Consider the following 20801-nt stretch of genomic DNA (forward strand, 5'->3'; position numbering starts at 1 on the left):
ACGATATTTTTTTCTTTTTCTTTCGTAAACAATTCTGTTTAAATTTTAAGGATTTTTTTTTCTCACCTATAAATACGGACCCAATAATTTTTCCCTGAGTCGGGAGGACCACCAAACATCATTTTAAAGATGTTTATAGGTTGATTTTTTCTCTTTACTTTGTACAGTTGTAATTTTGAAAATATGGGCAAATAGAAAAAAAAATTATGTTCAAACTAAATAAATTACTTCAAGCCACACTATAACACCTTTCCTCTTTTTAAAGTGTTCATATTATTTGAAATATTTTGCAACTGTAATTCTCTTCTACATTTAAAGATTGTTATGCCCCTCCATATTAAGAAGAGGTCTGGAAAACAAGATTCTGTGCTAAAAATAGACCACGTGCTGCTATCCATGAACTACTTTCATGGTTCTTTACACTCTTTTTGAAGACAATGGTACCTTGTTTTGAACTTGAAATTATCATTGAAAAGTGCAAAATTTAGATATTTTCTCAACAAATGGTTGTAGAGAGAACATTAATGCACAGTTTGCATATTTTTTTGGATTTTTTAAGGCTCTGCTGAATTCTGTAGCTGCGCAGTTCTAAGGAGCATATCAAAAGCATTTTTCTGCAAAAGTATAGATTATATATGCACAACATGCATTCGGTTATGCATATTTATTGTATCTTTATCAAAAAGACTTAAAATTTGATCAAAATATAATGTATTTTAGCCATTTGAAGAAATGTTTACATTTTGTGTTCACTGCACTAAAGGTGGCCGTACATCCCCCTTAAAGAGACATTCGGGTCAAGTCATGTACGTCCTGGTTAATAGCTCTTCCATGGCAACCATCCCATTTCCAATCATTAAAGAAATAATTTAAACAAATGTGTCCTATATTGAATTTAATTGCCTGATTTTTTTTGCCACCTATGCGAATTTTAAATGATCAAAAAAAAAACTATGATTGAGAGTGATCTCTCGTGTAGAATTCTCTACACAGTGAAATCAATAAAGCGTATGTTATAGAGATATATTTACATTTCCAATGTCTTTGTCCGAGATAAAATTACAAATTGTAAATGTAATTGATTTCCTCATGAATGTTTTGGCGCGGTTCCAAAAAAAACCACGTGCAGGGCGGGACAACACCTAGAGAGAAGCAGGCTTGGAGCCTGTGGATTGGCGGAATCAAAGCATGTAAATATAAGGAATAACTGTCAGATTTTTCGAATTCATGAAGATGATCAATGGATTGGCTTGTGTGATAATTTTATGCATAAACGCCTTCGGCGTTTATGCAAATTATCACACAAGCCAATCCATTGATCACTTCATGAATTCGAAAAATAAGACAGTTATTCCTTAAATAACAAAATCACGAGTGCTTCCTTCCTCGGGTAGAATTATCCCTTCAGTAAGAAAGAGAATCAGCTTTGTTGGACATTGTACTAAAGGAACAGACAATTCCTATGTTGTTTTATGTCCCTCTCAAGAATTATTTACTAATAAGAAGACGCAACCACTTGCCGGTGGAGAGCTGCGAATTTTGTTCCATACACTGTACTTGAGCAATCTGGGGTCCTTTTCGTGCCAGTAACTCATGGGCCTCGATTTATACGGTTCCATCCGGAGGATCGATCTCCACGTTTCACAGCGGGATCGGAACCCGCGACGGAAGGATCAATTCCTTTCTTTGCGAATCTGAGGAAGACGCTGTAACTACTGTCCTACACGGGCAACTGGACAGACAGTCATTATATTTACTCTGAGAGTGAAAATGGTTGCGTTTCTGAGGAGGGGGGTACTGAGTGTAATTCGGAGTTAGATACCCTGTGTTATTATTATACTATGGGTTAAAATATCATTACCGAAACAAGTCCCTGTGGGTACTCACTAATATCGATGGAAAGAAAATATCACTGCATGTTTCGATAAAGATCTTTTAAGATTTAACATGCACGAAATGAAAACAAACCTCGACAGTCTGTTAACATGTTTTCATCAATGAGACTGTATATTTTATAAACAAACCATAAATAACGATGTCGGGGAATACTAAGAGGCATTGCACTATTGATAAGTTGTGATTTCAACATTTAATTCGGTTCGCAAATATCGAAAATCAACCCGAGAATGCCACCTCCAGTTGGAGGCGGCGAATTACCAGTTTTCATCATAGCGCCGGTTCGGACGTTTTCATGGCACGTAATTTATCAAAATCGAAAAAAAAAAAACGGAAAACGTGACATATTTCGGACTACCGGTTGGGATTTTAGATGTAGGATAAAACCAGAGACTTCCGAGTATTCCATTCCGAGATTGCAGGTTTTATACTTTATTTATAACTCTAACCGGAGAATTGGCTTGTATGGAAGTTGTCCTATCCAGGATACAATAGAAGATAGAACCATATAAGGAAGAAAGTATAGATGGTTTTCCTATGACATATTTTGCCTCGGAGTTACCCCACTTAGCCGCAATCTTGCAGGGTAAAGCAGTGAATTTTCCTCTTTGAGCAACCAGTTTTAAACATGCATCCCAGAAATATGGGGGGGGGGGGGGGATTATTGACAATTTTAAGATTATGAACAAGCTCATTCAGAGAATTCGTGTCCCCCGCTTAGAGACATAGTAAAGCATGTGTAGTTCGGGGGGGGGGGGGGGAGTCGGATCCCCCTGACTGAATTTGTAGAATTATTAAATGTACATGTATACATGTTAACTGAAGCAAATAAAATATTTCAATATGGATATAAAGATTTGAATGCTTATTCTTTATTATGTGTATAGAAGATTCTTTTTATATGGAATTTTTATCATACTGTAATGATGATTTTATGAGTATGTACAAGCCAGAACTCATAATTTTTTCATTTCACATGCTGAAGACTATCATTTGGTAAAAATAAAGTATTTCAAAAAAGAAGAAATTGGATTGTCCGGGATTCGAACCCGGGACCTCTCAAAATGTGAAGCGAGAGACATACCACTACACCACGGAACAGCTTTGCATTGCCGAAAATTATAAGCAAATACATGTATATATTCACGTTCGATGTGGTCAAAATTTTACACAATGCATGGTGTCTAATTTAACCTTTATTCAACAGTTCTAATAGATATAATAAGAATACAAAATCCGCTGAGAATCTGTTTTATACGTAATAACTCTCATCATGCCTCTGTGCTAAAAATAGCGACATGTAATACAATAATACTAATAAAACGGGGCGGGACACTTTGAGAGGGGTGAGAGAGGTCCTTGGGAGTTTTGGTAAAAAATTACTTTGCAAAAGCTCAAAATCTTCTTGAAATATCGCCCGGAAAGGATAGTGTTACAAACAGACAGAATGTATAAATTTACGACCTTTAACTTTGACCTTTTGACCTCAAAATCTATCAGGGTCTTTCTTAGGCCACAGGGAGTTGTTATGTAAAATTTCATTGCAAAAGCTCAAAGGGTTCTCGAGATATCACGCGGAAATGAAAGTGTTACAACAGACAAAATCTGCGAATTTATGACCTTGACCTTTGGCCTTTTGACCTCAAAATCAATAAGGTTCTTCTTTAGCCCATAGGGAGTTCTATGCAAAATTTCATTGCGAAAGCTTAAAGGGTTCTCGAGATATCGTGTGGAAACGAAAACGTTTCAGATAGACAGAAAGACAGACGGACGGACGGACAGACCCAAATTAATATCCCCACTTTTCAAGCGGGAGGCAATTAAGAGGTGCTTTAACAAACGTATCTTCATAAGAAAAGTAGTGTTAACGTTACCTCAGTACCCAGTAAAACATATTGAACTTGGTTGAATAATGAAGGGATCTGGGAATGTTGCCGCACAACATGGCGGTCATGGGGAATAACTCTTGCTTAAATCACCTCAACGGAAAACTATCTATTCCAATTGCTCTTTTAAATCATATTATTTCTCTTTAAATCATAAATTGAATAGAAACTTGCCATATTGAAAACAAAATAGCCCTAGGCTTATGCAAATTAGCATAAAATGCACGGTCTCTCCATATCATGAAGGACAGCATTGATTGGAAAAAGTATACAAAAAATTATCAATCACAATTGAAACAGGGAATTGACTGTTATGTAATGTACTGAATTATAAGTATTTTTCTGCAGTGGACAGAATATCAAAACGATATTTTGTCTAAGAGTGGTGTGAAAAATACTCACAGTTGTGTCTAAAGGAACATCCTGATAGACTTGACTTCCTACGTTTAAAGTTACGTTTACAATGTTTTCCATCATACGATCTATGCAATGCTACGTATTGTATTTCGTGACGTCTCAACCAAAATGACGCCACAGCTATGTCACACAGTTTGCCGAAAAGACAGACAAAGGGGACATTATTACAGGAATTGTTATAAATAATAAATTAATACTTTGTAGTTGAATGTGACCAAAAAAAAAATCGCAATAGACCAGGATTGTTCTATATTTTCATTCTAGAACAAACTACAAGTGAAAATTTCCAAAAAACACGGGTATCTAACGAGGAAAATAATTCCATACCATATTACATAACATTGAAGTCTCCTATTTATTCAATTAATCTATTGAAAATCCCAGTCCTATGATCCCAGTATGGTTGTCAATTTTAATTATCGACTAAGAAAGTATTGCAAGGATTGTATATAAAGTCAGTGATTATACGTCTAGTACGTATTCTTTCATTCATTGAGGTAAGTCAAAAGCTTCTGAATCTGAAATTATACTTCATCTGCCTTGGTTTGCTTTTGCTTTTTGGTATTTAAAAAACCTTAAGATTTAGTGTTGTTTTACTTTGAAATAACTTTCATATTAAAGAAAGCTTATTTTTTCTTGTACAGGTATTTAGACATTTCAACACGGCGATAATATGTCCCAGGACACCAACTCCACCGACTTCAAAGAGTTTTATGTACAGGCTCGGTTTATCACGGGGCTCATCCTATACCCCATATTCTGTGTCTTGGGTCTTATCGGGAATGGCCTAGGAATAGCAGTTATGCTTCAAAAACAGATGAGGTCTTCTACAAACGTGTATCTACTAGCCTTAGCGATATCTGACGGTATTAAAATCATTTGCGACGCACTATATTTCATTGTGGTACTTTCTTTAGAATTAGATCCAAAATTTGGAAACAAATTGTACATATTTTTGTACCCATATGCGCATTATGTCTTTAACGCGTCTCTTTGCATATCGGCCTGGTTAACCGTGGCTGTGGCGGTAGAGAGATACGTGTATGTGTGTCACGTCCACAGGGTTCGAACCTACTGCACATTGTCTCGGGCCAGAACGATATCTTTCAGTGTGTTCATTGTGATGAGTTTAGCCTGCATTCCATACGCTTTGCGATACAAAACGGTTGAAAGCCAAAACAATTCCACCTCGTGGACCAGTTACGATTTAAGCCTGACAGACTTGTGGGTGGATCCAAAATTTTCTTCTATATTTACATGGACCCAGTATTTCATTCGAATCATCATTCCACTTACCTTGCTTATTGTCCTTAATATTTTTATTATGTACGGAATTCGTAAATGTCGTATTGGAAGGAAAAATCACAGAATTACAGTCATGCTTATCGTTGTCATCATAGTTTTCATCATATGCATCATTCCAGACGCCATCATGTCAACATTTCTTGGATTTGGATATTATGAGGAGGATTTCTTAGCGCGAGCAATCCGGGAAATCACCGACTTGTTTCTGCTTATAAACACAGCCATTAATTTTGTTATATATTGTGCGTTCAACACAATTTTCTGGAGAAATTTCCAGTCTTTGTTCTGCTCTTGTTGCATCTCGAAAGGAACATTGTTGGAAAATTCTCATATGAGACAGCTGTCATTATGTGGTAGAGATCTTTCCAGGAGGTCACTGAAGAGTGTCCATGCTGTCAAAGAAGAACGTCTCCTACCAGAGCCGGCTGAACTTTGAGAAACTTTATATGACATTAATATTTTTTATTGGAGAGTACGATTAATGTTAATTGTATCGAGAGTATATCAAAACTTTAAATCAGAAATCATTAAAATTCAACCGGTGATGTTAAAAAGTAGATGTCTCTCTATCACTTTGATTAAACCATATGCATTTCTGCATAATATATTGTGTATCACATTAAGTGCAGTTATTTTGAAATATAAATTTATGTAAAACAGGGGTAATCTTGTGTTTTCTTAACTTTAAAATTTAAGAAATCCTATTAGCATAAGCCATTTTTCGTCCTTTATTGTTTATTCTTATAGGGTCCCGCTCGGCGGGCACCCTATAGTGATCAGTCTGTCCGTCCGTCTGTCCGTTCGAGATCTCTTGTCCGGAGAAGATCTTCTCTCTCCTTGGCCCAATCTGGCTAATACTTCACCCACAGGGTGCTTTTGCGTAACCAGTATGCAGTGACCATGAACCATACTTCTATGTCAAGCTCATAAAAGAATTAAATGAAAAATCCTTGCCCGGATCATATCTTTCCCATTTGCCCAATCTGGCTCATACTTCACCCACAGAGTGCCTTTTAGATAAAGGGTGTGCAGTGACCTTGAGCAAAGTTTCAAGGTCAAGTGTCTAGGTCAAAATAGCTTTTCTGTTTAAATTCTTGTCAGGAGAATTTTTTCACTTTTCTTGGCCTAATCTGGCCCATACTTCACAAACAGAGTGCCTTTGGGTGAAGGATATGCAGTGACCTTGGACCAGGTTTCTATGTGAAAGGTTAAGGTCATAGCAAAATTAAATGAAAAATCCTTGTTCGGAGCATATCTTCTCTCCCCTTGGTCCAATTAGGCTCATACTTCACTCACAGAGTGCCTTTGGGTGAAGGGTGTGCAGTGAATTTGAACCATGTTTCTAGGTCAAAGACCATAGCAGATTTATGTAAAAATCCTTGTTCGGAGCATATTTTCTCTCCTATTAGTCGAATGTTGCTCATACTTCACTCACAGAGTGCCTTTGGTCAGTAAATATGCAGTGACCTTGAACAAAGTTTCTAGGTCAAGGGTCAAGGTCAAAAATAGCCTCTCTTTTTAAAGTCTTTGTTCACTGCATAATTTCTTTCCCTTAAGTCCACTCAGCCTCAAACAAATTGACTAGATATTGAACATTTGTGATTTTCCTTCCATATTATGATAGAGGATATGAAACAATTTTCATAGAGGATAATTTTCTAAAAGTTTTTTAAATTGTATTATTTTTCAGGGTGTATTACTTTTTGTCCCCTTTAATCTCAAACACCTTCAAAATAAACCCTTTTCAGCTACGTTACATTTTCATGTTCATTGCTAAAAGCGGGCCCCTTTGAGATTGTCTCCATCTCAATGATGTCTAGTCTTATTAATATTATCGCAAATGTACTAGTTTTGTCATTATAAGTGCTACTTACAGTTGGATCAAAAAAATCCGAAATCTTCGTATATAATGATTATTTCTAAGCTTATATATGTACAAAGAACCGGGGAAAAGATCTCGACAAAAATTCTCCTGATGCCCACTATACACAACAGGCAATGTCCATTTAAAGGGGTTGACTGTGATGAACTAATACATTTTTGTACATACTCTTTCGGAAAACCTCGCATTTTTTTTAATATTTAAGAAAATTTCAAAGTTATCCAAAAAAAAGTCATAAATAGTATAATGCAGATCAGTTAAACTGCATTTTTTCCTTTAAATTTATTCATTGGTTTTATTTATACATTCTACGTGCTGTGTTACCGATATTTCCATCGTGCACTTTGTATCTGGTTGTCCATCAAGTTCGTGGATATAATGACTTTTTTTATCAGAATGATCCCAGTCCTAGACATACATTTTGCTAAACCAAAATACTTATTAAAATCTAATTAAGAATGGTTTGATTTTGATTGTTTGAACTTAATATTCTTAAATAAAAATCGCAGTCTTAAAAGAACTGAGATAGTGCATATAAGGCCCAGACTTAAAATGCCGTGCACTTGAAAAGAAATTGTACTGTTTAATGTTTTGGAGCAGGTTAACATTTTTGGTGCAGTTTCTGGTGTAGGTCTCATTTCCGAGTAACTATAAGCCCTATGTTGACCAAACTTGCATGGATGGTACATCTTAGGATGCACACTACCAGGCTTGCTTCGGATGCTAAATCTGACCTACATTTTCCGCATGAGTGAACAGGTTTATGTTTTCGGTGCAGCTCTCATATCCGAGTAACTATGAGCACTATAATGACCAAACTTGCATGGATGATACATCTAAGGATTCAAACTATGAGACTTGCTTCGGATGCTGAATCTGACCTACATTTTCCGGTTGAATGAACAGGTTAAATTTTTTCGGTGCAGGTTTCATTTAAAGATACTATGAGCCATATAATGACCAAACTTGCACGGATGGTATATCTTAGGATGCACACTACCAGACTTGCTTTGGATGATGAATCTGACCTAGATTTTCTAGACGAGTGAACAGGTTATTGGTGCAGGATTCATTTCCAAGTAACTTTACGCCCTATAATGACCAAACTTGCACGGATGGTCATTTAAGGGTGCATTCTAATAGGCTGGCTTCGGATGCTGAATCTGACGTACATTTTCTGGGTTAGTGGAAAGGTTAGTTTTTTATACAGGTTCCATTAAACCATTTCCAAGTAACGTTGAGCTCTATGTTGAGCAAACTTGCATGGATGATACATCTTAGGATGCACATTAATGCACTTGCTTCTGATGCTGAATTCGACATTAATTTTCCAGATAAGTTTATTTTACAGTTGCCTTAATCCATCTGTAAAGCAACTGTTTTACCTCGTTTATTAACTCAGTTAAGTCTATGGTCATTAGAATGGCCCTATTTGCAAATATATCCTATCACTGGACCAAATGTTGGCAGACTTAACTCTATTGTTAACATTTATTTTTGAACTAAATTTGACTTAGAATGTTTAGACTACTTGATCAAAACATGTACAAAGTACTCATGGCAGGTGTGACGGTCAACAGCCTGCGGGGCATCTACAAAGTACTCACGGCAGGTGTGACCGGTCAATAGCCTGCGGGGCATCTACAAAGTACTCACGGCAGGTGTGACGGTCAACAGCCTGCGGGGCATCTACAAAGTACTCACGGCAGGTGTGACCGGTCAATAGCCCGCGGGGCATCTACAAAGTACTCACGGCAGGTGTGACGGTCAACAGCCTGCGGGGCATCTACAAAGTACTCACGGCAGGTGTGACGGTCAACAGCCTGCGGGGCATGCCTTCTTCTCACAGGCACCTGATCCCACTCTGAAATTTCCAGGGGTCCGTGTTGTTCACAGATGTGTTTCAAGATTTTATGAGATCGATTACTATGCCTTAGTCCTTCTGTAAACCATTTGTTTGTTTGTCTTCTCCCAACCAACTGGATACAGATGGCCCAATTCATTTTTCTCCTTTTTCTGAAATTTCTCATCCCTTCAAAAGGTATACTAGTTTTGAAATTTTCATGGAGAAATTTTATTTCCCCGCCTAACCATTTTTTTTTACATTGACTCAGGAAAGGGCAAACAAACATTATTTTAAGATATCCTTTGCGTTACCCCTTTTTATGCGCCCGGATCGATAGATCCAGGGCGTATATTGTTTTTGTCCTGTCTGTTTGTCTGTTTGTTGTCAACTTTAACCTTCGCCATAACTTTTGAACCATAAGAGATAGAGACTTCATATTTAGTATGCATACTCTACTAATAAAGTTCTTTCAAATGACATCAAAGTCAATAACCATGTGACCTTGAATATGACCTAAATGCTAAAAATAGTTTTTTCCCACTGTTTGCCATAACTTTTGAACTATAGGAAATAGGGACTTCATATTTGGTATGCATACTCCTCGAATTGACTTCTTTCAAACGACACCAAGGTCAATGACTTGTGACCTTGAATGTGACCTAAATGCTAAAAATAGTTTTTTTAAAAAAAAGTACACTTGCAGCTATTAAGCTGATTTTTGTCATGTAAGTGTATCTTGATGATCTATAGATAAGTTTGCATTTCGTAACAGTTCAATGATTTTTGACAAATTTACCACGGCACTTGCACCTTTTTAGAATTTTCAGCATTTTTTCTTAACACTTGCAGATATTGAGCTGATTTTTGGTATGTGACTTGACCATAATGTGTTTAAGTTCAAGTTTGAATTTTGGTCAGCATCAAGGACTTTTGTTGGAATTGTAGCATTTTTAATTTTTAGTGGGAACCAGATAGTTAGAATAATCTGTGTCTCGGGACAAGCCCTCACCATAGTTAAAATACCACCCATATACTCGCAATGTAGCAAAAAATTGCAGAATCTCTTCGAAACGAAAGTAGTATAAGCCTCCTAGATGGCGAGGTCAACTGAGTGCACTTTTTATGCAAATGAGGTTCAAAATGGGTCAACTGAGTGGAGTGCTAACCCTAACCCTAACCCTAACCCTAACCCCCTAACCCTAGCCCTAACCCTAGCCCTAACCCTAGCCCTAACTAACCCTAACTAACCCTAACCCCTAACCCTAACCCTAACCCTAATCCTAACCCTAACTCTAACCCTATCCCCCTTAGCCCTAACTAACCCTAACCCTAACTAATCCTAACCCCTAACTAACCCTAACCCTAACCCTAACCCCAACCTAACCCTAACCCCCTAACTAACCCTAACCTATTCCCCTTAAATACTGGAGTTGTTTACATTGGTACGTAGGTACTACGTTTTTTGTTTATGCTGACTATACAGGTAAATACTTGGCAGCGAGCCAAGTTTGTTTAGAGCCGTGTGCAAAAAAAAAAAATATGCTGACTACACAGGTAAATACTTGGCAGCGATTCAAGTTTTGTTTAGGGCCGTGTGCAAAAAAAAAAAAAAAAAAAACTTACCTATGCATTGTGACGTCATTCACTGTATAAATACAATGTGATTATGACGTCACACTTTTTCATTTACAGTCTAGACAGCCTAGTCTAGCCAGCCTAACCGGTTTGAACTGATTTTTTTTTTACTGAAAGACAATAACTAACAACACACAATACATGTGTTATGTCTGTCAAGTTATAACACCAGGTCACTTTTTTAAAAAACTTAGAATTTTTAAACTTTCTTTTAAAAAACTTATAAATTTTTTTTAAAACTTTTTTAAAATAACTTTAATTTTTTTTTTCTTATTAATTTTTTTTTTGGTAAACTCCCCTTATAGTTTTTAAGAAATAAAATAAAAAAAAATCATGTAATACTACATCAGTGTTGACTTCATCTTTTATACAGTCGGGTTCGGGGTTTCGGGCGGCCATGGCGAATTTTCGGCAGGATTTTACCCCAGTGAAAAAGGCTTGTAATCCACAGTGTAGGTCGTTTAAAGTTGTTTCACATTGTTTATGATTGTGATTATGTTATCGCTCACCTATATGTTTAATGTCAGCTATGCTAAATAATCCATTTCTGTGTAATTTGAGAGAATGTTTTGACATGTGGTTAAAGTATGGCGTGCTATTCATGTTATCATTTAAAGTCGATCCTAAATAAATCTGTCTTAAAAAAAAAAAAGGTTAATTATGTATCACTGAATTGTATGATTTTTTTCAGGATCAGCTGAGATGTTTTTCACTGGATTATTTAATTGATAGACTTATTGGGCATATATTTGGATATCTCTGGTAAGTTTGTCTTTGTTTTGTTTACATTTATGAAGGTCATCTTTGCATTTAATCATAATTATGTAAAGTTCTGTTTTGAATGTCAATACTGTATTTATCCTCATTTCCTCATTTCATGTGATTTACACTTGTACATGTATAACCTGCATGTAACTCAGAGTGTATTTAATATTTCTATGATGGGTCATTCTATGATTGAATTTAAATCAGAAAAATGTTCTCTAAATTTTGGTAAAATACATGGTATCTTTTACATTTCTGTCCCTTTTGACTGTAAATTATTGCTTTACTTACATTGTAAAATGAGGTTAATTGTGTATCACTGAATTGTATGATTTTTTTCAGGATCAGCTGAGATGTTTTTCACTGGATTATTTAATGGATAGACTTATTGGGCATATATTTGGATATCTCTGGTAAGTTTGTCTTTGTTTTGTTTACATTTATGAAGGTCATCTTTGCATTTAATCATAATTATGTAAAGTTCTGTTTTGAATGTCAATACTGTATTTATCCTCATTTCATGTGATTTACAGTTGTATAACCTGCATGTAACTCAGAGTGTATTTAATATTTCTATGATGGGTCATTCTATGATTGAATTTAAATCAGAAAAATGTTCTCTAAATTTTGGTAAAATACATGGTATCTTTTACATTTCTGTCCCTTTTGACTGTAAATTATTGCTTTACTTACATTGTAAAATGAGGTTAATTGTGTATCACTGAATTGTATGATTTTTTTCAGGATCAGCTGAGATGTTATTTCACTGGATTATTTAATGGATAGACTTATTGGGCATATAGTTTGATATCTCTGGTAAGTTTGTCTTGTTTTTTAAATTGTTTACATTTTCCTATGAAGGTCATCTTTGCATTTAAGCATGATTATATGGTTTAATTTAATTACTGTGTAATACTTATGTGATCTGTTGTCTCTAACTTACATTCATATAAGCACACCCTTATTTAACCTAAAATATATTAACACACAATTAAGGGATCTTCAGAATATTAATAAGTCCTTTTGTATAAATGATGATATAATTTCATAATACATTATGTATGTTACCCATGGAATTAAGAATTACTAAATGGTGATCAAAGAGATATTAATTAGGAATCTAATAAGAGAAAAGGAGGAATTTACAAAAGATTAATCCTAATAGTCATTTACTTTTTGTTTTGATTCTAATTATGTGTGATATATGGCATACATATATTTTCATTTTCACTTTTGTTTCTTAGTAATGAGCTTTTCAAAAAATTAAGGACTACATGTTGTACTGTGATGATGCTAAAAAAAAAGGTGTATTTTTCTGTATGCAGTACTGACAGATATTAAACAAAATTGAATCTGCTGTTAATCTGCTGTTAATAAAAAATCTTTTAGTGTCTAAATAATTAATTTGATAATCATTTTATTTGTGATATCAATACAGTAATTCTGCTTTTTTATTATCTAAAGATAACATGATGAACTTTTCTCATCTGGAGTTAATGTTAAAAACAATTTGTTTTGAGATTAACAAACATTTTCATGAACTTTTTTGGCATTGTACATGTTTGTTCAATTTTTAAACATGCATTGTTTCACACAGTACTCTGTCATATTAACAAAATGGTTTTATTTTCTATACAGTCCTCAACCTGGAAGATATGTATTGTTCCTAACCATCTATAATCTATTCTCTATGAAGTTCAGACTGTCTGCTCTTCCTTTGGAAATACACAGTTATAGTCAACCAACATAGAAACACACAAACTTGAAGGTAAAGTTTCAATGAGATACAATTGTAATTTTTTTTAATTTATTTATTTTACATATGCATGTTTATAATTTTGAATTGATATGTAAATGATATATTTAAATAAAAAGGGCTTGGTGGTCATGATCATGTTAAGACTATATTGATCTCCTTTAGAAGAAGAAGAAGAGCTCCATTTCAATATATATACAAAAATGCATGATCAAATTTTGAAACTAAAATGTATGAAAGTTTTCTTTGCCAAATGATAGTTAACAGCTGAAGATAGCATATCTATAGAATAAGTTAAATATGGCTAATTTGTAAACCCCCCCCCCCCAGCTTCCTTAATATCATAGTTGGTAAAGATAGCAAGATCTACTAACCAAGATCTTCTTATGAGTGCATGGGACTGTTGTAAACCTTCTCCTGTTTATAAAAAATATACCTTGGAGCATGACACTTTATTCTGTTGTGAGATGTGTATTGTTTTATTATGTATATAATTAGTAACATTAAGTTTCTTGAACATTCCAGAGTGGTCAACATGTTTGGTCATTTTATCTAGAACATTCTTAAATTTTGTGTATGTCCAGATTGTTCCAGTAATATCATGTTTTAACATTTTCTAGAATATTCTAGATTTATAATACTGTATAAATACCCTGTCAATTCAATGCATAGAGATACAATAATTGTGAATACTTTGTCGTATAAGCACTATTGAGATATAACTGGGATATATTTTCATTGGGACATTGTGTGCAGCAACGGACACTCTGATGTATGTATTCTTAGATTCTTGCTAAGTTTGTACTTTATGTTTCATATACTTATTATATATATTACTGTAAATAAATTATTGTTAAGTTTAAATTGTGTTATTGATCTTTGCTGGCATTTCGGGTAATTCTGACCCATAACAGAATTGGGGGCTCGTCCGGGATAAAGAATTTTTGCACTTTTGCAGTTTATTGTCATAATTTTGCTCATTAATTTTTTGTTAAATTAAATTATAAGCCAGCAGAAATCAACATGGTGTTTTCGGTCACAGACTTTCTTAGTTCACCAAGTGTTCAGGTTTTTGATACGTTAAAAAAGGATGACTTGATCGCATTAGGTTTGCATTTTGGGTTAGATGTTAAATCCTCTCAGAGAAAGCAAGACATTAGAATTAAGGTTGCAAACAAACTAGTAGAAGAAAACATCTTTGAAAAATACGATCTTCCAGAATATACAGTTAAATCAGAGTTAGGCTCTTACAAAATGGCAGAATATCAGTTTCAATTAGAGTTAGAGAAAATGCGATTAGAAAGAGAAAAATTAGAAAGAGAAGATCGAGAAAAAGAAAGAGAAGAGCGAGAAAGAGAAAGAGAAGAACGAGAGCGTGAACGAAAATTTGAATTAGACAAATTAGCAGCAGAAAGAGAAGAGCGTGCAATGAACTTTGAATTAGAGAAATTAAAATTACAAAACCAACCAGAACCATCAGTTGTCAAAACTGAATTTGACGCAGCAAAAAATATCAGATTAGTTCCAAAATTTCAAGAAAAATCTGTAGACAAATATTTTCCCCAATTTGAAAAGGTCGCAGAGAATCTTAAATGGCCACGAAATGTTTGGTCAACAATGTTACAAAGTGTACTGGCTGGAAAAGCGGCTGAGGTATACTCTGCACTAGGGGTAGTTGAGAGTTCAGACTATGAGAAGGTCAAAGCAGCAATATTAAAAGCATATGAATTAGTACTTGAAGCGTATAGACAAAAGTTCAGAAAATATAGAAAGTTTGATAATCAAACATTTGTTGAATTTTCACTAGAGAAAGAAGATTTATTCGATCACTGGTTTAGATCCAAGAAACTTGATAAAACTTTTGCTAATTTGCGCCAAGTCATCCTGGTAGAAGAGTTTAAGGAGTGTGTTCCTCAAGATTTGAAAACACATTTAGAAGATAAGAATGTGAAAACTCTTGAAGAGGCAGCAGTCATATCTGATACTTATGCTCTGTCTCATAAAAAGAATTTTGTATCAAGATCTCAGACTAGCAGTAATTCTACCAATTCAGACACATATAAAAAGAGTGGTTCAGGGTCTCAGTCTTTCACAAGTTCCCAGTCTCCATCCCAAGGTGGTTTTAAGTCCGGTCCAGGACGTTTTGAAGGATCTTCTGGAATAGGGTCGCTTCCTACTTGTAGTTATTGTAAGAAAAAGGGTCATCTGATCAGTGAATGCTTTAAACTTAAGAGAAAAAATGATTTTGATAAAACTCAACCACATGCTTGTGCGGCAGTTAGAGGTGATAGAGAAGCCTTAGTTTCGATTTGTTCTGACACTCCTGATGTCCAGGGTTCACAGTCCAGTTCTATGGATTCTATGGAGGATTATAAGCCCTTTATGTCTCAGGGATTTGTCTCACTCGGTGACTCTAGCGAAATAAAACCTGTCCAGATTTTGAGAGATACTGGTGCTGCACAGACGTTATTGTTAGAGGGCGTGCTTCCTTTGTCTGAGCAGACTTCCACTGGTGGGTCAGTTTTATTACAGGGTGTGGAGCTAGGCGTCATTGATGTTCCCCTGCATAGAATTAGTTTGAAGTCAGATTTAGTTACTGGACCTGTTATCGTAGGTGTTCGACCTACTCTTCCCGTTCCAGGCATTTCTTTGTTGTTAGGCAACGATTTAGCTGGTGGGAAAGTTGTACCAGATCCTATAGTTTGTGAGAAGATCAATCCAGATGTCATGTGCGATGATGAAGATGATGACATTTATCCAGCCTGTGCTGTTACTAGAGCGATGGCCAGAAGACGAGAAATGGAGGCAGACCATACTCAAGCCTTTGACGAGACGAATTCCTCTGTTGATATTGATTTGAATGACACTTTCTTATCTGACCTTGATGGCACTCAAACCAGCATGGAACCACACAATATCAAGAAGCAAGAGAAGAAAGAATTTTTACCAAAATTTGGTGGTGAGGATGATGAGTTGCATCCACTAGTTAGCCAAGGCAAGGACATCCTCAGCCGAGAACGTTTACTCTCTGAACAACATAAAGACCCAGATATCATTCAACTTAGTAAGAGGGCACTTCCACCAGAAGAGGCTATTAAAGTTGGAGAATGCTTCTATATGAAAGATGGCATCCTTATGCGAAAATGGCGACCACCTGACGCTTCTCCAGATGAAGTGTGGCGTGTTGTTCACCAGATAGTGGTCCCAGCTGCTTATCATCGAGATGTCATGAGTTTAGCCCACGATACACCTATGGCTGGTCATTTAGGTATCAATAAGACTTATAATAGGATTTTGAGTCATTTTTATTGGCCTAAGCTAAGAAAGGATGTTTCGAAGTTTTGCAAGTCATGCCATGTCTGTCAGATGGTAGGTAAACCAAATCAGAAGATACCATCTGCTCCTCTCCAACCCATTCCAGCTTTTGAAGAACCGTTTAGTCGAGTGTTGGTGGATTGTGTAGGACCTTTGCCTAGGACCAGAACTGGAAACCAGTATTTACTTACCATTATGTGTACATCCACTCGGTTTCCTGAAGCCATACCTCTACGGAATATAAAGGCAAAGAGCATAGTTAAGGCCCTAACCAAGTTTTTCAGTTTTGTAGGAGCACCCAAGGCAATTCAGTCGGATCAAGGCTCAAATTTTATGTCGGGGTTGTTCCAGCAAGTCATGCATGAGTTGGGTATAAGGCAATATAGATCAACTGCTTATCATCCTGAGTCCCAGGGAGCGCTAGAACGTTTTCATCAAACCTTAAAAACAATGCTGAAGACCTATTGTTACCAGTATGAAAAAGACTGGGACGAAGGGGTTCATCTTGTGCTATTTGCTGCACGAGAAGCAGTCCAGGAGTCTCTTGGGTTCAGTCCTTTTGAATTGGTGTTCGGTCATACAGTTAGAGGTCCTTTGAAATTGCTGAAGGAAAAGTGGCTGACTGAGACTAGTGATCTTAATCTTTTAGATTATGTGTCTGATTTCAAAGAAAAACTTTACAATGCTTGTAAATTAGCACAAGAAAATTTGAAGAGTTCTCAGTTGAAAATGAAAATGTGGTATGACAAAGATGCTAGAAATAGGGTGTTTAAGCCAGGTGATAAGGTTCTTGTATTTTTACCTATTCCTGGTCATCCTTTACAGGCCAGATTTTATGGCCCTTATGAAATTGAAAGCAAGATTAGTGATGTAAACTATGTAGTTAAGACACCAGGTCGACGTAAAGAGAAACGGGTTTGTCACATTAACATGTTAAAAGAGTATTTTGAAAGGTGTGACCGAAATTCTGTAAAACCAGTTTCCACTTTAGCCAATGCTAAGACTGTTCAAAATTGTATTGAAAGTGATACGAGTGTAGAAATGAATGAGAAAGATTGTAATCAGAGTGTTCGTTTGAAAAACTCAGAAATTTTGGCTGATTTTGATGCCAAACTTGGACATTTGAACATTCATCAAAAAGAACAAGTTAAAAACTTGATGAATGAGTATCATCAAATCTTTTCGGATGTTCCAAAGAAAACTAATGCAGCTTGTCATGATGTCATAGTGAGTGACGTTCTGCCTATCAAACAACATCCGTACCGTCTGAATCCAATAAAATTGCAGTACCTAAGAAGGGAAGTGCAGTACATGTTGGACAATGACATTGTTGAACCTAGTAAAAGTGATTGGAGCTCACCATGTATTCTTGTACCAAAACAAGACGGTTCGTACCGATTATGTACAGACTTTAGAAAGGTGAATTCTGTTACCAAAACTGATTCATACCCAATACCTAGAATCGATGACTGTATTGACAACATTGGAAACGCCAAATTTGTCAGTAAATTTGACCTGTTGAAAGGCTACTGGCAAGTGCCGTTAACAGAAAGAGCAAAAGAAATATCTGCTTTTGCTACACCAGATGGACTTTACCAGTATAAAGTAATGCCTTTTGGCATGAAAAACGCACCGGCAACATTCCAAAGGATGATTCACTCCCTTCTTCAAGACCTTGAGGGATGCGAGGCCTACATTGATGATGTCGTCATATACAGCAACACATGGGACGAACATCTCCGAATCATGCGTGCTTTATTTGACATTTTAGCTAAAGCAAACTTAACTGTGAATCTTAAGAAGAGCGAATTTTGTCATGCTTATGTAGAGTATTTAGGTCATAAAGTAGGTCAAGGTTATGTTACACCCATAATGGCTAAAGTGGAAGCTATTGCAAAGTTCCCGATTCCTACAAACAAGAAAGAATTAATGAGGTTTTTGGGCATGGCTGGGTTTTACAGAAAATTTTGTCCAAATTTTTCCTCAGTTGTTAGTCCACTTACAAATCTTTTACAAAAGAGGGTTAACTTTGAATGGACAAAGGACTGTGAAAAAATCCTTCCATAAAATCAAATCTGTCCTTATGAGCAACCCAGTTCTGTCAACTCCAGATTTTTCTAAGCAATTTAAGCTTACTGTTGATGCTAGTGATGTTGGAATCGGGGCAGCTTTGTTTCAAGAACATAGTGATAATGTAGATAGAGTTGTTTCTTATTTTTCAAAGAAACTTACAAAATGTCAACAAAACTATTCCACCATTGAAAAGGAATGCCTTGCTTTGTTGTTAGCTTTACAGCATTTTGATGTTTATTTGAATGTTACTTTGCATCCAATTCTTGTATATACGGATCACAACCCCCTGACATTTTTGCATAAATTGTCAAACAAGAATCAAAGACTGACTAGATGGAGTTTGTTGTTACAAGAATACAACATAACAATTAAGCATATCAAAGGCAAAGACAATGTTATTGCAGACGCTTTGTCAAGAGTATCGTAAACATACTAGATTTTGTATTAATGTACAAAACTTTTATTTTAATAATATAAGTTTTCATTGACATTCAAACTTTTTTAAGGGGGGAGGTGTTGTGAGATGTGTATTGTTTTATTATGTATATAATTAGTAACATTAAGTTTCTTGAACATTCCAGAGTGGTCAACATGTTTGGTCATTTTATCTAGAACATTCTTAAATTTTGTGTATGTCCAGATTGTTCCAGTAATATCATGTTTTAACATTTTCTAGAATATTCTAGATTTATAATACTGTATAAATACCCTGTCAATTCAATGCATAGATATACAATAATTGTGAATACTTTGTCGTATAAGCACTATTGAGATATAACTGGGATATATTTTCATTGGGACATTGTGTGCAGCAACGGACACTCTGATGTATGTATTCTTAGATTCTTGCTAAGTTTGTACTTTATGTTTCATATACCTATTATATATTACTGTAAATAAATTATTGTTAAGTTTAAATTGTGTTATTAATCTTTGCTGGCATTTCGGGTAATTCTGACCCATAACAATTCCAAGAGTTCAGTTTGGACTTCCTCCATTAATCCTTGTATCTTCTCCAATGGTTTTGTGGGCTAAAATTCATGTGTCTTTAACAACATTTTTTTCTGACAACTGTTTTCTCTTATTATCTATAAACTTGACTTCTTCTCTAGTCAAAGGTTTTTCAGGGTAATCCAAGTAATTCTTACCCTCTTTTGGTAATAAATGGTTAATATATTCTTCATTGGCTTCTTCTGCAATCAAGGGTCTTTCTATGTAATCTCTGACATCATTAGGATCACCCTTTTCTGGACATATTTGGTTATATTCTTCTTAAGAAATGTTCTCAATAGTGCCATCTTTTTTTTATTTTAACTGGTATAACTCTGTCTACATCTTTCTCTGAAAGAATTCTCTCTCCATACTGAATTTTACTCATTCCTTTACTCTTTTCTTTACTAGAGGTGTTACCCATGGTTAATATGAAAAGTAAAAATCTTATGTTACAACTTGTATTTATACCCTTTTTTGTCTATATTTAGAATTCCATCAAGCTTATATTACATTACAATTTTTCTTTTTCATCTAAGACATCATTTTTTTTTTTTTCAGGATTCTCTTGTGAGGGCTTATGGAAATGATCTATGTCTACTCTTAGAATGGTGAAAGACTATCAGATTATGCAAAGACTAACAGTATATCCTCTCTTGGAACACTGAAACAAGAAAACCAAACTTAAGAGGATGGAGGATTTAAGAAGCACATAGATAAATATGATTTCCATCTAATTTAACCAGTACGATCATAGACTGTGGTTTACAGGATGACAAAGAAAGGACCCAGGATTGTATCTTTTTTTTACTGTCAGACACTGACTATGGATAAAGTGTAATCATTTATCAAACTGAGATCTAGTCAAATCAAGTATTGAAAATATGATTTTCTGATAGCATGAGCTCTTTAAAACCTAATTCTCACTGACCTCAAAGTATCTGAATGTGACTTTTATTTTTACCAATTCATATTGAAGACTTTTGTTATGTATGAGAAGTATACATTTAAACCTTTTATTTTTCATTTTATTCT

The 20801-nt window shown here is 35.3% G+C and overlaps 1 protein-coding gene and 1 long non-coding RNA gene across 3 annotated transcripts; both read left to right on the forward strand.

The window, feature by feature from the left end:
* Positions 1-4860: 4860 nt before the first annotated feature.
* LOC134265926 (sex peptide receptor-like) lies at positions 4861-6040 on the forward strand. The gene has a single exon (XM_062748137.1). It carries the CDS (start codon positions 4873-4875, stop codon positions 5938-5940), a length of 1068 nt encoding a protein of 355 aa, XP_062604121.1. The 5' UTR covers positions 4861-4872; the 3' UTR covers positions 5941-6040.
* A 5205-nt stretch (positions 6041-11245) lies between these two features.
* Positions 11246-20795, forward strand: LOC134265927 (uncharacterized). 2 transcript variants are annotated; one of them, XR_009991864.1, is made up of 6 exons: positions 11246-11319; positions 11559-11629; positions 11975-12045; positions 12377-12448; positions 13271-13400; positions 20328-20795. It is a non-coding gene; the product is annotated as an uncharacterized LOC134265927 (long non-coding RNA). The 2 variants fall into 2 exon arrangements; XR_009991863.1 differs by lacking the exon at positions 11975-12045 and having other exon boundaries at positions 11256-11319.
* Positions 20796-20801: the final 6 nt, after the last annotated feature.

This window comes from Saccostrea cucullata, unplaced genomic scaffold (genome assembly GCF_032062105.1).
Source record: "Saccostrea cucullata isolate Sc308-1 unplaced genomic scaffold, CSIRO_AGI_Scuc_v1 ctg10178, whole genome shotgun sequence".
Lineage (NCBI taxonomy): Eukaryota > Metazoa > Mollusca > Bivalvia > Ostreida > Ostreidae > Saccostrea > Saccostrea cuccullata.